The sequence below is a fragment of the Amphiprion ocellaris genome, chromosome 20, assembly GCF_022539595.1.
Source record: "Amphiprion ocellaris isolate individual 3 ecotype Okinawa chromosome 20, ASM2253959v1, whole genome shotgun sequence".
Taxonomy (NCBI): Eukaryota; Metazoa; Chordata; class Actinopteri; family Pomacentridae; genus Amphiprion; species Amphiprion ocellaris.
In genome coordinates, this window is record NC_072785.1 from 7,800,758 (window position 1) to 7,818,151 (window position 17,394).

The following is a 17,394-nucleotide window of genomic DNA, read 5'->3' on the forward strand; positions in this document are numbered from 1 at the left end:
GAGAGTTAATTGCATGGGACTATGAAGCAACCTTCCAAAGTTTGTCAAGGTTTTATCTGGCTGTTTTTGTATCTGCTTGTGTCTTCTTTATATAAACATTTTCCTAAATGTAGGTCTTGAATCTTACAGTGTTTCTTTTTCTCCTGTCAGACACTTCCTTAAGAGAAACAGATCCACCGAACTGACATCAAGTTCATCAGCCCCGTCTGATTCCATTGGCAGCAGGAAGTGGGTTTCGGATGAGTGTCTTCCTCGGGAAAGGACCCAAAGTTGCTCTGGCTCCATCTCATCAGGACGAAGCCAGTCCTGTCAGAAGAGAGTAGTCTCCTCTGAAAACATCAGGCAAATCGCCAAAGAGGAACCACAAGCTCAGCCTTGTCGAGAACGACCAGAAAGAAAACCTCTGCTGCCAAACCGAGACCTGTCCTTTAAGAACAGACTGGACCAGAACTCAACGGTTACACTGAAGTCACCACTTGGAACTGCTTTACTGCCAGTCAGCAAAGAAAATATACAAGGAGCCACAGCTGACAAACCAAGTTGTGAGAGTGCCCCTTTTACCAATGGGAAAACCTCTTACCGTGCAGACAAAAGCAAACTAGAAAATTTCAGTAAATCTTTATCTCGTTCTGTGGGACCCAGGATAAAAACCGCTCTGTCCAAAGTGTTCAGAAAACCACCTACAGGTGTAAATGGGGGACGAGTCCCAAAACCACTATGCAGGATAGCAAGTAAATTTTACTGGAGACAAAGAAGAGACAAGAGCCTTAAAGATGCCAAAATGAGTCAAAGCAAATATGCCATTAAAACTGCTGTATCATGTGAGGAGCTTGACCAAAGGACTCCGTCTGAGAACATCAGACAGAGGAGGTGGCATAGCACTGAGGCTCTGATGAACCAGACCAGCCAATGGATAGACAGGCAGCAGGAGTTGGCTGGATGGGCGGAAGAGCAAGAAGACAGAGATGAAGGAGCATCAGACTGCGAGAGCATTTTCTCTCTTGATTCTCTATCGTCTGCTTATGCGGCAGCTCTAGCTGAACAGCTGAGACATGAGGATACAGGTCAGAGTGAAGCAGAAAGTGAAGACAGTCAAATGTCTAAAGATTCATTGACTATGGAAAGCAGTTGCAAATTCTCAACAGTGAAGAGACTGAAACAAACACCATCTTACTCATTGGTGAAAGATTCTCCCCATTCAGTCATGCAGCACAATAGGACAACAGAGACCAGTTCAGACTGGGACTGCTGCCAGAAACCTTTGGTAATCCCAACAGAGGCATATTGGAGCCAGCAAGTTTCCCCAAAGACAAGAGAAATCGATACAGCCAGGAATCCTCCTCCTCAGAGCTCATTAATTGCCAAATCCAGAGGCAGAGACACTGTTCATAAATTGACTGAGGAGTTTGAGAACATGCAGACCACTTCGACCAGCAGCCCACGCTCTCTGAGCAGCTGCAGTGTTATGGAGTCAGAGAACCTGCTGGTTCTCACTGATGCTTGGTCCTCCACCGATGCAGCAGATAGTCCCAGGATTCACAGGGATTCTCTACCTTTCCAAAGAACAATAATGTTCAGACACGCAGAGAGCAGCAGTAGCAGCAGCAGTCCCAGTCCGACAAGTATGAATCTCTCAGACTCGCAGGGTGGATCTAGAAGCTACAGTTCTACATCTACTAACACTGGGGGTGTAAATGTAACAGTGCTGGAACACAGACTGGAGGGTTCAAAGGACTGTCTAGCTACACCAGAAGATACCCTGATGTCAAGTATTCAGAAAGATGTGGGATATTGTGTAGAGCAATTAAGACAGTCCAATGAAGTGAAAAAAGCTGTTACAGATACTCCAGACTTCAGCTATAATGAGCATCCAGCTTCCTTGTCCACCTCAGATCCCAATGCTTGTGAGCCAACTGAAACCCCCCAAACCATACAAGCAACTTCAAATTTGCTTCAGGTGTTTACAGATACACCTGACAAGGTGGCTGCTAACATTACAATGTCCTCTGACACTGAATTGTGCACCTCAGCTCATCAGACAATATTGCATTTCTCTACAAATCCTACAAACCAGGGGCAAGTAGTGGAAGCGATGCCTGGTGCTGCAAAGACTTTCAAATCGTCCACTGAAACAGAAGTACTATGCAATGTAGATGATGCAGCGGCAACACTGAGAGGCGTACAGCAGTATCAATTTAGGAATACCAAAGATGCGTCATTTACAGGGGATGAAACCAAAGGCGCTGACCAGTCCATTGCACTACAGCGGGAAGTTGTTAAATCGACTTGTAAAAATTCCAGGAAGAGGAACAAAGACCAACAGGATGCTTTTATGGGCAGCCTGAAAATTCCAAAAAGGAGCAACAGTGGGGAGTTGGTAACTTCCTGCTGTGTGACAGAGGACAGCCAGGAAGATATTGGGCCTGATGACAATAATAACACCAATGACTCCAAAGGGGAACAATCTACCATAGAAACTGACAGCACTCAATTTGATTGTGGCTGTTTTGGTGGCAGCATAAGAGAAGATACAGTGACTTTATTTGTATCTGACCTCACAAGCACAAAACTTGAGCCTAGTCGTCAAATCTTTGAGTTCTCTGAGTCTGGCCTTAAGCGTGGTGACAGGAATTCAAGGAGTGGTACGTCTGTAGGACGTTATCCGGTAGTTGAAAATGGAAATGTAACAATAAAGGCTGTATCTGCAGAAACTATAGGGGGAGAATACCAGATTGCTAAACACAAAACGCATCAAGAAAGCAGGAAGCATATATCCAAGTCTGGTGCTATTTGTAGCGCTATTGATCTGAGAATCTCAGAAGTGGTGAAAGAGCATGTGAAACTGTCACTGATTGGCAGTGATAATGCCAGAAAGAACAAGAGTCAAAGTCTGAAGGCCTTGTCATCATCTGCATGTTATCTCAGCTGTAACGATGATGAGCATAGATGGATGGAAAAATGCCTGAGAGATGAAAGTGGTAATCAAGCGAAAGAGGGAACAAACCTCTCAGTGGAAAGGGTGATATGTAAAAATACAGTGGATGAGAGTGAGCACCTGGCTTCAAATATGGCAGCTGACTTAAAGACTAGCAACAAAAATGTCACGCTTAAATATTCTGAAGTAACACAAAAGATTGTTGATGCTCAAAACTTTTCTGATGAAATCTCAAACAGGCCAGTATTCAGTCCTTGTGTTTTGCAAAACTCCTCTGCTGAAAAAGCAAACATCCAATCCATTCTGAGCCTGAACAGCCAAGGAGGGTGTGAGCAATCTGAAAGCCCTACAATTAATTTGTCCATGGTGAGTGATGCCTCTTCAGCAGGAAAATATATTGATTATCAAGGAATCACTGAGGAGACGAATGCTTTCGCTCAAGAAATGACTGATGAAGGTAAACACAGAGTAGCATCTCATCTCAATCTGGCAATCGATGATATTTGCTCCAAAAAAGTGGACAGCCAGACCTGTTCAGACGTCGTTTTGAACACTGACCTCATTTTTGACTGCATAGCTGAGCACCCAAAACCACAACTTCACCAAATACCCCATGAAACAGTTCCCACCACTGGTCACACAAAATTAAAATGTGACTGTACTGTAGAGGATGTCAGTATGGAAGCTGCTTCCAGTGTTGAAAATAAAGACCATTATTCATCCAAACAGAGCTCACCAAAGTTGATTGAACATTTCCAGAACAGTCCAGAAACAGCCGGAGCCATTAAGTTATTAGCTAATGGAAGATTACATCAATTCAAACCAGACAAACGCCACAGCAACAAGAACATTGTTCCTTCTTGTCACAATGAAAATGTGGAAACAGACACGACAACAGGAGGCAATGCTTCTAGCACAGCCCAAGATCAGTTCAGCTGTCGACAAACTCATTTAGATAACTTGGCTCAGACTTGTGTGGTCAACTTGAATTACAATAACAAATACCAAAGTTTATCAAATTCACAGTGCAAATTTGATAAAGATACTCAAGTGGACTGCAAAGGAGATAGAGTAATGAAAAGTGACAAACAGGCTTGGACACGTCAGATCATGCAGCGGCACCAAGCATTGTCAACACAGTCAACGTCTAAAAATATCTTGTCTTCTGCTCAGGAACACAAAATGCCAAAGGAAAATGGCATCAGAAATCCAAGCAGCACTGGATCTGTGCTGTCCAAAGAGGCCAGGTTAAACACAGTTGCTGGGACGCTAGGTAATTCTGCCGTTATGTCTAATAAAGCCAAGACTAAGAGACTCAGAAAATCTAACATGAAGACTTATCCCACTTCTTCCTCTGACTCCTCTCTCAAGTCATCAGATGAGGGTGAGGGGGATAACAGAGCTGTTAAAATGCATCACAACCGGCTGACATCTAAATGGGTTAAGCTGGGCACCCAGAACAATGTTAAACAAGAAGTCAGACATGCAAGAAGTAGTGATGCTGATAATTCCACTTTAGTCTCAGTAAGCAAATCTAAATTGAAGACTTCTTGTAATGTGAATTCTGTTAAAAGTGAGGTTAAATGTAGTGAAGATTACACCCAAAAACGGCGCTCTTTACCTCCTCAAGCAATGTCACAAAAAACGGATTCAGAGAGAGTCAGCCCATATGCAAAGAGAAATGAACCACAACATACACAAAAGTCTCAGGACTCCTCTATTCATTTTGCATCCAGTGACATAAACCCTTTTTTTCACCAGTGGCAAGACGACGACTCAAACCAACACTGCTATAAGAACCCTGCATTCGGAAGCGCCGCAGACCTCTCCTGTAAATCTCCGCTTTTGAACAGCTCTGAAAAACGCATAACAAGGTGCAGCAGTGTTGATAATGGTTTGAATGGGCAGAACTCCCCTTTCAATTCCCATCTCAGCACATACGCCACCAACAAGGGGCTCTCTAGTACACTTAGCAGTATCGAAGATTATAAAGAACGTGCGACCAGAACGTCTGAGCTTAGTCACCCAGCGTCTGTGGATATTCGCAGTCATCTTGCCAATCTGACATTCAGCAGCAGTTCTTCAAGCAACAGTGTGCCTGGTGGTTTTGGTAACAACTCCAGTCAGGTGGATGAAATCATGTTTGTTTACTCTTCAGAGCAAGAGTCACAGGCGAGCAATACACAGACACAAAGGAGGAAAACATGTGAGCACAGTACTCAGACTGAGCTCCAGACAGTCAATAATGCAAACAGCAGTGGCTCTCTGAAGAGAAAAGACCGTCACAAAAGGAGCTACACAGATGTACCTGCATCACAGAAAGCCAAAGTGGATATTAAAGAATCTCCAACATGGGCCAGTATGGAAAGCATGTCAGCTCAGCTCTCCAAGCTGATCGATAGCACTTCAGATCTTCTGGGGGATGTTCAGGGAATGAGGACAGGTGAAGCTCGCAGGCCCAGTTCAAGGAAGAACTTGTCAGGTGTTAGCTTCTCTTACAATGTGTCTAAAGACTGTGTCAAGAGAGACTGTTCAACTCAAACAGCCGCAGATGTTGCAATCCAGACTGAAAAGCTTTTGACAGAGAAGGAAGTTGCTGTTCTTCAAACACCCAGAGAAACTTCAAAATCTCATGAAGTCAATGTGATAGTGAAAGTGATTGGTTCTGAGGTTGTCAGTGTCTCTCAAGACAAGAATATGCACTGTGTGGTGAAAACTAAAGCAAACACTGATGAAAAGATGAAAAGCACACCTGACCTGAGGGTTAACACTGCTGCTGCCTCACAGTCAGAGAATGACCCTCTCAAAACACCTCATCTGAAGACTGCAGCTGACTGTCAAGGACGTGTAAGGTCTGCTTCTTCTCGAGTCTCAAAGCAAAGCACATCTGAGGAACTGGGCCACAGGAGTATACCTGAAATAACCTGCAGGTCATCGAAAAACTATTACCAAGAAAATCACAGTCCTTCTAAAACAAACCATACATCTGCTTTTATAAAGAAACATGCTACATACACAGACCGTGCGTCATCTCCTATTCTTACTGTCGGAACAAGGCTGCGTATGAGGCATAAAGGAAAACAATCAGCACCTCTATGTCCTCCAAAATATAGGGATCGAAAAACAAACAATCCTTCTGAGGAAGACAGCCTGACCATTCCTTCTGTTTCAGGTGACAATCAACTGACGACACAGAATCATGATGTTTCCTCCAGTAAATCAGAGTCTGTGTCGCTTGAGAACGTGAGCGAAATGAGTTGCTCAGGCCCCAAAGGATCGGATCAGGGCCCTTCAAGCCTTACTTCATCACTGGATAGATATACAGGCACTGACAGGAGAAATGTAAACTATAAAGACGACCAACCCAGTTCCAAATGGCAGACCACCTCCCCACCATGGAGGACTTCTGCTTTGACAAATGGTTTCATTTTGCAGAACCACTCGTCTCCCATCACAAGACTGCAAGCATCAAACTTCCCGACGCCTGCACTCAGTTCTGGTGATTTTTGCATCGATTCCTACAATGCATCCCTGCTCGACGACAAAACCGATCAGCTTCAAGAGGATGACATGGTTTCGCTGGCGCCCAGTGAGTGCAACACAGATGTCCTTGTGAACATTGAACCAGTCACCAGTGTGTTTCCTCGTGAAGACCCTCAGAGAGTCCCAGAGGACCTGCCCATGCACAACAAGTTCACTAACTGGTCTGGCGTCAATCGTCAACAATCAAAATGCTCAAACAAAATGACCACACTTCGCACCAACGACCACATGAGAAGCAGAAACTGTGCAGAATGGGGTGAGATGGAGAGTTTCGGTTCTAATGTGGAGTCTGTGGTGCCGAGTGACAGAAGGGCAAGAGAGATAGTGAAGCTGCGACAGGAGAGAGAGCAGGTGATGGCGACAGTCAACCTCAACATGAACCCAACACCTTTGACTGTGGAGCTGACGGAGGCCAAACTACATTATGGTCTGGGAGAGACGGATGCGCTGTTAAAGGTGCTGTCCCCGAGTTCCAAAGAAGGGCTGGAACCACCGACCTCTGCTCCAACAAAACAGCACCTGTATGATCGGTAAGGGTTAGGGATGCAATATTTAAACAGTTTCCTAAACCAATTACCAACCACATTAACAATACAAAATCAATAAAGCATTTTAGTTAATGAAATACAATTAATGTTTATCCATTTGCTGATAAAACACTATAACCACTGCCGCTTAATGTTCGCCACAAAATCAGCTTGGTTACATCAGGAATTTGATGAGCAGAAAGCAAACACCAGGTTGCTTGAATTATAAATGGCAAAAGACAATGACTTCATGTAACATTGCTTTTCAGGGACTGGCCTGACAAAATTCAAAGTATTAAACACAGCAACAAGCTGCAGTCTTCCACATATCAGGCAACATTGTATTACTCTCTTCTCAGAGGTTTGATATCAAAATAACTTATTATTGATTTACATGGTGGAGTGAAATGTTCACTGTAGTTAACGTTAGTCCAGCTGCTGGAAACAGTTGTCAACTGTAACAAAAGTCCACTAATGCCATCACAGCAAGTTTATCATTCCAGGAAATCTGTGACTCTTTGCTGCAGCCTCAAAAATGTGTTTATTCTCAGAGGAGATCGTCACTGATACCTTTCATCACTTTAGTTTGAATGTTTTTGGAAGCATGTATTCAGAGTTGTGCTGCTCCTGAATGTTAGCAAGGTTAGCAGCTACAACTGCTCTATGCTGCCAGACACTCGGTTCCCATCCTGTGTTCGCATTTGAAAATTCTAGCTTAGCGATAGCATGAACCTCAGGTATCTAGCTTAACCAGACAGCAGTCAGACATCATTTGTACAGCTGGACAAAAGGAAGGTGGACTTGTTTTATGTGCCCTTTAAGGCGGTCAGCAAATACACCTGTAACTCCATCTCGTTAAACACTAAGATACTCCACCTGGTGGCACAGCCCGGCACTACAGCAAATCTAAATCCACACAACTTGCATGTTCCTCATCTTCTGCCTAACTGGTCCATGTATATTAAATCCATTGAATTATGAATGGTATTTATTCACACTGAACATCTGTAGGAAGGGTGTAATTTACTCTAATGCTCTTTATTTTGACATATTGACTTTGTCTTGAACTGTTAAAGAAATTGCTGTCAGACATGGCCATAAACATGAAAAGTTTACTATAACTATGTCTCGCTGTTTGACTGAACTCTGTAGTAAATTTGCTTATCTTGACATAAATGGAAATTTCTTTTATAATTTATATCAGAACAATGCCTGATTAAGGAATAATTCAGCAAGACTCCCTTTAGCACCCTGCCAGCTTTTGGCACATGACAGATTTTCGTATTTGATACTGCTGAAACATCCTGGTAGCTAGTGAAAAGGGACTTGAGGTGCCATTAAATCAGACAAAAATCCCCTCTTTGACGTTACCGAATTTTATTTTCCTCCTTCTCTCAGGCATCGCAGCAGCATTGAAGGCTTGAGGCAGGAGAGGGAGGAACGCCTCCAGACTTATCGGAGAGCTCGAAGTCTGAGTCCTAGCAAACATCCTCGGAGTGGTCCTCAAGAGGCTGTTTCCTCCTCCAAGGTGCCTACTGCAATGCCAAGTCGGCGCAAAGAGTACCTTCAAAGACTCCGCCAAGAGGTGATAGACGGCACCAGGTAAAACATGAGGTTTCACTTCATCAAAGAAGCACTTGAGTCTTCCATTTAATGCATAAATCATGTTCGTTTTAGCGTTGGTATATGTTTGTAAGACATTTATTAAAAATAGTTTGAGTATATTTTGAAAATATGGCAGCAGTTTTGGTATATATTGATTTTTAGGGCATAGTTTTTACTAAGTTACCACGTGCCACAGAATACCAGATCCTCCAAGGGGAGAAGGGCAATGTCCGTCTGACATTGAGCAGCTGTTGCGCGACTACAGCCGAGCCCGGGAAGAAGCCAGGACAGAGATTGCAAAAGCCCGAGAGCGACTGCGAGAGAGAACAGAGCTGGAGAAGAGACGGCTTCAGCAGCAGGCCCTGTCTCAGGAATTCAAGGTCAGTTTGTCATTGCAGAATCATAATTAATTTCTTCCAAATGTCACAATATGATGATTTGGTTCAGACCTCTGACAGAGAGCAATTAAAGATACCTTCCAGTTATGTTCAAAGATGTATCAAATATGCTGCTTTGAATAATAATGTGTGTCTGATATGTTTGCTTCTGTCAAACCATCCAATTACCTTGTTAGACGGTGTTAAAATGACATTTTAAAGAATTTTTCATTTTCAAAGTTTAAATTAGATACAAGTCCAATTCCCTGTCCAGTCATGTCCGTTCTCAGTGTATGTGCAATGCAAGCTTAAAGCTTAAATATCACACTTGCATAAGCTGCCAATGACACGGATTTGTTTGTAAACTAGTGGTGATGTTCTGAATCTTGCTCGCAAGTACAAACTTTACTCTCAGATTTTAGATGTGCACAGAGGAACTTGAGTAAAACTAGTTTTACTTACTAATTTGAAAACTGCTTTTGAGTTTTGTTTACGACATGTCTGCTTTCTAAAAAAAAAAAAAAGGATTTCCTTTTAATTTTTTAAGATTTAGTGTCTTTGTGATTTGTTTTTCTTGTCCAAACGAATAATGTATGATTAGAATGGGTTTGCTGTGCTGTGCAGATTTTAAAGCTCTTTAAAGTGAATGTAGCCGTCTAAATACAGTTAACTTGAGTCCAGCTGACATGTGTAACGCAGGATGACCTGAGGCATCGGACGAGGACCAGCAACAGCACTTTGTGTACAGGATCCAGTCTGAGTCTGTCCTCTGGACCAACATCAGGGTACAACAGCGGCAACACCACCCAGCTACAACATGGCAACAGACCGGTTCTTACTGGACAGGTCGGTACACTAATTGTACGTTACGATAGATATTTGAAATAATTAAGATCCCACACGAATATTTCGGATGACTTTTTTACTTTAAACAGCTCAAGTTAACAGATTTGTTGTATTAATGTTGTGTTGATGGTATTGTCTTTGTTCAGATCACAGGGTTGCAAGATGAAGGGCTGAAGGTCAGGACTCGCCCTCCTATATGTGGTCCTCAGAGTGTGAAGACACAGAGAGCCTGGCTGTCAGCCCAGGGTAACAGCACAACAGTGATTCACAAATCTCAAACAGACTTGGGCAAAACACTCGGAGAATAGATTCAAGTGTCCGTGTACAGTAAGAACTGTGTTACAAAAATGAAATGCCTATGAGTCATGCCTCTTTCAGCTGTTCATAGTTCGCTTCTTTGGCATTGTTTTGATTCAAAAACTAATATACATGAGCATATTTTATATTGTAGATTAGTATTTTTGCCCATGTCTCTACCTTTTTCTCTCACATTCTCCGTATTCGAATTCCACATTAATAACAACGTCTTTTATCAGATGTCCGCCTTGACCTGCCTGTCAGTGGGTTTGAGCCGCTCATGACTTCATCTCCATCACCACCAACTTGTGCACGTCAACGCACCGCCTCCTTCGGCTCCTCCTCTTCCATCTCCACAACCTATCAGGACATCACATCCAGTCTTCTTGGTCGAGCTCGAGCTGAGGTAATACAGGCTTGAATTTAGTGTCTATTTGAAGAAATACTGTTTTGTAAGAGAAAATTTTGCAATGTTACTCACTATATATATATTTCAATAAGAAGAGCTACATAGTAGTAAACTGTGCATTATGACACTTCCACATCCATTCAGTCTACTCTTTCAGATGTATCTATATATATATATTTTTTTCTTTTGTTTGAGTTTGACTGACGTTCCTTCTCAACAGGTGCGACTAGCTTCTTCTGGGGATTTGGGCAACCTGGTGATGGGAAAAGCAGCAGCAGGCTGGAGGTGAGTTCAGTCATATCCCATTATTGAACTTGTCCAAAAATCACCGACCCTTGAGACAATCCCCCTGCTATCTGCTTTTTGGGGATTTCTTCCTTGTCTGTCAAGATAATCCTGAGCAGCTTCAGATTTAAAGATTCACTTCCCAAATATAATTTATGTGCTAATGTATGGGGGCCTGTGTTTATTTAGGTACCAAGGAGAAGATCGAGGAATTCGGGCGTACTACAAGCCCTCCTCCAGCCCGTCTGTCCATGGTTTCCTTGGGGTTGGGGAGCTGAACAGACCCCTGGACAGTCTGTGGAATACGATCTGTCAGCTGTCCAAGAGCCACATGTATAATCATTCCGTCCGTTCTGTGTGGACACGACCACTAGATGACAGTACTCAGCTGGGTGAGCAAACATCCCAACCCAGATTATATATCTTCATATAGTTACTGTACAAATATAATGCTTGTAAATTTAATCAAAAACTCCGCTCAAACTGAACTTTAGAAATTTGAGGTTTATGTACATGAGCATTTCCATTTCTTGCCACTTTGTGCTTCTTTTCTGTTCAAATTGAAATATTCCAACCTATTTATATGACATATTGTTGCTTGCTGCTGCATGAATAAAAGTTCTTTATGCAAAATAAATGATTTATAAGACATTTCAGATTTATTTTAAAAGGTCATCACTCATAAAAAAAAAAGAGCAGCAGTGTATAAAAACAGATAAATTATGTTTATGTAAGGTGAATGTAAAAGTCTGCCTTGCAAAAATAATTGTATTTTTGCTAAAAATCCAAATATAAACAAATATTTTGGTTTTGTCTTATCAGCAGAACTATTTATATTTTGCAAGGAATTTAACAGACCCTGCAAATTCACTTCAAATGATGCATCTGCATCCACTAAGTATCTGTAGTACAGTACGGTACAGTCTCATTCATCACTGCCACGTTTGTTGTATTGCATGGCCAACTCCATTCTCACACCTGCAGTATGTTTGCATTTAATGCCTGCAATATACCATTAAGCCCGTCTTACTTCATCTTATCTCTTCTGTTGAAACTTTCACCAAAGTTTTTTTTGTTATTTGTTTATTATCTAAAATACCATCACATCTTATCATAAATATGTATGGAAGCAAGAAGGTGGCTTTTTTCCCAACCTTGTTAACCAGTGAGATCACATCGCCTCAGTTGTTGTATTTTCAGTGTTTCATCTGCTGTATCGGACTAATTTGATGCATCTCCGTTTCTTTGTTTAGTTTACATTCTAACAGATCCGTCCACCTGTCACCTCAGCCAGCCGCGGGACTTCTGCTGCATCAGCACCGAGTCCAAACAGGTAAGCACAGCTGCAGAGTCAGCCAGCCGGTCCAGTAATTACTGCCAGTCTGCCTCGTATAAGGTCCAGAACACATTTGCATGCTTTAGGTTTAAGTGAGAAAATACCATTTACTCATATTAATGTGGCATGCATACAGCAAATTAGCAGCATGGCGCGGAGTTTCTCATCCACAAAATGTAGAACATGTTATTTAGATACTAGTCATGCTTGTAGAACAGTGAGCATAAACAAGAGTGACCCAGAGGCAGTGGGCGTGGAGTAAACCGTGTCAGCTGTTGGTTATCAGTGTCAGTGTACAGTTGCCTCTTGGCTGATCAAAAGGCTGCGCTGCCTGTTTTATTGATGGTTTTTCTCTCCGCCTCAGGGTGGCCTGTGCGTGCTGGCAATGCAGTCTGTGTTCGAGGAGTCTCTGCCTCGTCCCAGCGTGGACGCCATTCGGGGGGAGATGATGCCTAGTTGTTGGGTCCTGCAGCCGGTGAGACATAACGGGCAGGAAACCACTAGAGTCATCTACCTGCTTCAGGTGAGCTGTGATTGTTATAAACTAATCCACTGGCTAATATCCACTCAGCTTCCTTTTACGGAGTACATGTGCACTGAAGAAGTATAAGTTATTTACTGTCAAAACACAAGGGGCCTGGTTATACTCTGCAAGCGTGGACAGCTGCAGACACAGTTGTTCTTATTATACGACTTTCAAGGCAGCATGGAGGACCATGCAAAGTACATGTGCGATTACATTTTCCATGCATGTGCAGTAAAAATCTAATCAAAATGGCTCACTTGGATTTTTCAGAACCCTGTTGTTGATCTGTCCAACCTCTGCAGCATAGATGTCAAAATGCTTTGGAAGGATTAAACCTGGATAGCATGAATTAGTATTTTATGATTCTTAACAAATTTGGAGTATTTGTGTTGTAATAAGATGACATACATAGTTTTACAAACATCTTACATTCATGAAAGTGTTAATTTGAGCCAGGGAACTTTCACAGCACCCAGCTTACTGTTGGCTTTAATGCGCTGACTCAAAACAATGTATGTATTGTTGCTTCTTTGAAAAAGTAATGTATGTATTACACATTACTTGCTACTTTTTAAAAAGTAATGCATTGCTTCGCTTACTTACTCTCTGAGGAAAGTAGATTGTTATACTACTCATTACATTACTTTTGCATTACTTTGCAACTTTGCTTGAGATGCATGGTCACGTAATTGCCAATTAAAAGTATAACATTAAACTTTACATATGCGCACAGTATTTCAAACCTGTCCTAACACAAACAAATCTTAGTTCATGCTCTTTTTTTATTACCATACAGCAAAAAACAGCCCAAAGAGAAATTTACAGAAAAATGCTGTGGTAAAAACTGAAGCACATGTCTAAGAGAATTATGATGGCACTTACTATTATTTCTCATAATACATATAGTAGCTGCAATACATTTATTGAACTTAGAAACTGAGGTGCATTTACATTACTGTTTCAGACAAATGTAATGTGATTACAGTAAAGCGTTACCCGCCAGATGGGCTGATATTCAGCAGGTTGACTTTATGGTTCACCACTGAAAAACCTTCCACTGTTACAGAAATAGGTTTCATGGAGCTGAGGCTTATGAAGTTTATTGTTGGAGCTGGTTGATACCTGCACAGACATGTGCTCTTCAATAAAAACTGGACTAACCTTTGCTCCAAAGTTAATGTCTTTCTAATGATAGCTTGTTTTTTAATCTCCAGCATGAAACATTTGTTTGATTTTTTTTTTTTTTTTTTTGTCAAAAGTCAAATCACACTTTTACCACTAACAGTAATGATGGTTTGTGACTTCCACCTTTAACCTGGATTCGTCCATTTAGGTTATACTTAGCAGGCAGTACTTTATGGAAATGATGTGTGTCATCGCCGTGTCGTTTTGTTTTTATCCAGCTGGACCTTGGGACTCCATCTTTTCCTCACCGACTCTTGAACGCTGTCGCCAGAAGACAGGCAGCTGTCATCGCTGATCTTGACGCTTTCGTCTCTTCGTAAATCCACCGGATGCATGAAAACACATTAGTGAGCACTTAAACTGTCTCCAACACGGAGTTAGTCTGTCTTTTCAATTTGCACCTGAAACTTATTTACTTGACTTTTTTTTATTTTAAGGGCACTGTTTTGTTTATATCCAGACACAGAGTTGAAGCAGCTTTTTTTCTATGATGATATTTTTTTTTTATATAAAATATTGATATTTTTATATTTGTACATGTAGAGGAATGCTTTTAACAATCTATTTTTACCAAAGATTATTTAGAAGTTTAAGTGAAGGATTTGGCATTACAGATTTTGCATTTAGAATTAAGGTTTAGGAAGCAAAACTGCAAAGTTTTTCCACTTAATCCTTTAATTCAGTTAATAAAGTAGCTTATTATTTCTGTTATTAGTGAAAAACAATATGCGTGGTTCCTACTTTATCAAGAGTGTTGTTCAAGAGGTGTTCAGTAAATACAGTAATTTAAAATTGCACTGATTTGATATATATTTACAACACCAGGGTGTTTTAACCATTGTTCGCTCTGTATCTGTCTAATATGGATAGTTGCAGCCGGTTCTTTTAATGTTTTAAATTCACCATGTTTAAGTGCCTCAAATGCAAATATAACATAGGACACTTTTAACTGTACCCAAAATGAACCGAGTAAATATTCACAAACTGATCTTAAGTCCTTTTCTGCTGCATTTGTGCCCTGAGAATATTTCCCCAGGCGCTGCACATTTCACCGCTCAATGACCTTAATTCAGCAGAAAATGAATATCAAACGTCCTTGGGAAAAGAAAATGCATTTAAGCTGTGTATTAGATTGTAGCTCCATGTGGTTAAAATGCAAACCCCACCTGAAGAAATGGTGCTAAGGAAATTATTTAGTCTCTTTAGCCATGAACTGTGTTGTTTGTCTTTCTGTATGAGCACTGCAAATGTTACCCAGCACTGTCTGTGCTGAAAAAAAAGTTTTGTAGCAAAATAAAGAGGTGGTAAGTTGGAAAATCTGCAGCTTTTTGGATGTAACAAGTCAAAGGACAAGTTTCCAGATCAGCTTTGAACCAAAAGTCGGCGGTTCGTGCCCTCATGTCAGACATTCGGCCGTCTGATGTGTCCTTGAAATGTGGAAAATAAAAAGTAGCTCCAGGGCTGAGACTTCATGTTACCCCGAATCTGCATAAGCTGAGTTTTAAGGGCTTTTATTCTCATGCGTTTCTGAAGTTTTGTATTTATTTCACTCCTCTTTCCCTTCTGTTTGAAATGCTGTTGAGTGAGTTTTATATTTTTTTTTATGGGCAAAGCTGTTTACAGCCACTTGCACAGAACTTTTTTCTATGCGTTTGTTAATATTGCATATAAAAAGTGATTTTTGTTTTCGTTTGTACAGTGTTGAAACTATGCAGAGGCTGATCAAAGGCAGGACTGCTCTCAGTCAAAGCTGGGTCACCACTAACCAGATATGAAGCCATATTATTCACAGTAGATGAAGGTTCAGGACGCTCAATTTGACTAAACGAAGGAACCAAAGAAAGAGAGACAAGTGAAGGAACGCAGCGGCAAATTTTTGTACTGACTTTTTTATGTTTATATATATATATATTTTTTTTTTAAAGTTTTTGTTTCTTTGTGTTAAAAACTTTATTTATGTTTTGGCAATGTGTTCAAGTGTTTATTATAAATACAATGCTACTGGTTGCTAATAAGCTGGTATTTGGTCATCTTTGGCCGTTTTTTGTAAAAAACGAAAACAATAAATATGTTGAAGTGAAATGTTATTCTGTTTTTTTTCCTATTTTATGTGATTTCAAAATGGCTGACTTCTTAAATTCCTTTGTTTATTCATTTGTATTTTATTTCAGTATCATTGTACCATTGTACTGAAAGTTTACATTCAAAGCTTAATCAGTGTCATATTCTTTTTACACCTTTTAATTGAGTGTTAACGATCTTTATTATCATTTTGCCAGTTTTGGACTGTATTAATTAAGCAAGTGCATGTATTTAGACAGATTTTAATATTTCGTTTGTTAAATGTAGGTCAAAGCTATTTGACAAATCCTAAGATGTTTGTCTATAAAGTGGCATTTTAAATAATATATGGGAGTTTTGGTAGAAGTGTAGAAATGTTTTTAAGAGTGCCCAAAGCAACAAGTCTAGAGTATTCTGTAAGTCTTCAAGGGCTACAAATTAGGGCTGGGACGTTAACGCGTTCATTTCGAGTAATTAATTACAGCGAGCATAACGCGTTAAAAACAATAACGCAATTAATTGCACCCTCCTCAGTTCCCTCATTTCTGGCACCACCGGTAACTCTGATGAACACTCCAGCCCAGTAGGTGGCGGTAATGAACATAAAGTCTGTTTGTAGCCATAAAGAAGAGGCACAGGAAGTACTGAGTGAAGTCAGGCACTGGTGAACAGTGAAGGAAGACGAGATTGAGCTTGTTGGACAGAAAGTTTTCTTTTAAAAATCTTCCCGATGGCAGCTTGGATAAAAACCTGGTTGTGTGCAAATTGTACAACAAAGAGTTTTCTGATCACTGCGTCACTTCAAGCCGACGGTATCACCTCAATGTAAAACATGTTGCTGTTAGCACCAGAGCTAACGTTAGCTACGAGTCATGCTAACGGCTAACGGTGTAGCCATCCCATAATAGACCACTTTTCTAGACAGTGCTTGAGTTTACAGAAAGTCTTAAAATGTTGAATAAAATCGCTATAATTGCACTTAGATTTGCAGTAATCTGTGAATGTAGCAGACAGATGAAAAATGCAGATAAATAGAAATGAAACATTTTTGTGGTTTAAGTTTTTACTCCGTTGAGGCTCTGCCTCCTTGGAGGAGGAATAACCTAAACAACAAAGATATCTCTTTTAATAACTTCATTATAAAATTTTTGTTTATGAAAAAATTACATAAATAAAAATTGATATTCCTGTATAAAGAACCATCAAAATTACACCATTTATCAGACCCAGAAAAGATGAAAATAGAATGAATCTGGATTTTCAACTTTCTGAAGCTCCTTGAACTACTTATGCTGATTTTATGTGCCATACAGTGGAAAAAACAACTAAATTCAGGCTTTAAGTCATCAAAATCACTTTTTTCTATATGTCCCATTTTCCTTTTTTAAAATAAATTTTAAATTATAAACATGTATATGTCTATTCATTGATTCAACTGTCAACCACAATTTTATTTGAATTG

At 40.6% G+C, this 17,394-nt stretch overlaps 1 protein-coding gene across 1 annotated transcript in view; it reads left to right on the top strand.

The window, feature by feature from the left end:
- The window catches only part of stard9 (StAR-related lipid transfer (START) domain containing 9), a 45,886-nt gene extending 29,928 nt beyond the window's left edge, over positions 1-15,958 (top strand). The window contains exons 22-32 of the mRNA XM_023271959.3: positions 151-7,008; positions 8,404-8,607; positions 8,807-8,990; positions 9,687-9,833; positions 9,980-10,079; positions 10,370-10,536; positions 10,760-10,824; positions 11,014-11,216; positions 12,078-12,157; positions 12,525-12,683; positions 14,090-15,958. Coding sequence (XP_023127727.2) covers positions 151-7,008; positions 8,404-8,607; positions 8,807-8,990; positions 9,687-9,833; positions 9,980-10,079; positions 10,370-10,536; positions 10,760-10,824; positions 11,014-11,216; positions 12,078-12,157; positions 12,525-12,683; positions 14,090-14,191 — 8,269 coding nt within the window. The 3' untranslated portion in view covers positions 14,192-15,958. The remainder of the gene's footprint in view (positions 1-150; positions 7,009-8,403; positions 8,608-8,806; positions 8,991-9,686; positions 9,834-9,979; positions 10,080-10,369; positions 10,537-10,759; positions 10,825-11,013; positions 11,217-12,077; positions 12,158-12,524; positions 12,684-14,089) is intronic.
- Positions 15,959-17,394: the final 1,436 nt, after the last annotated feature.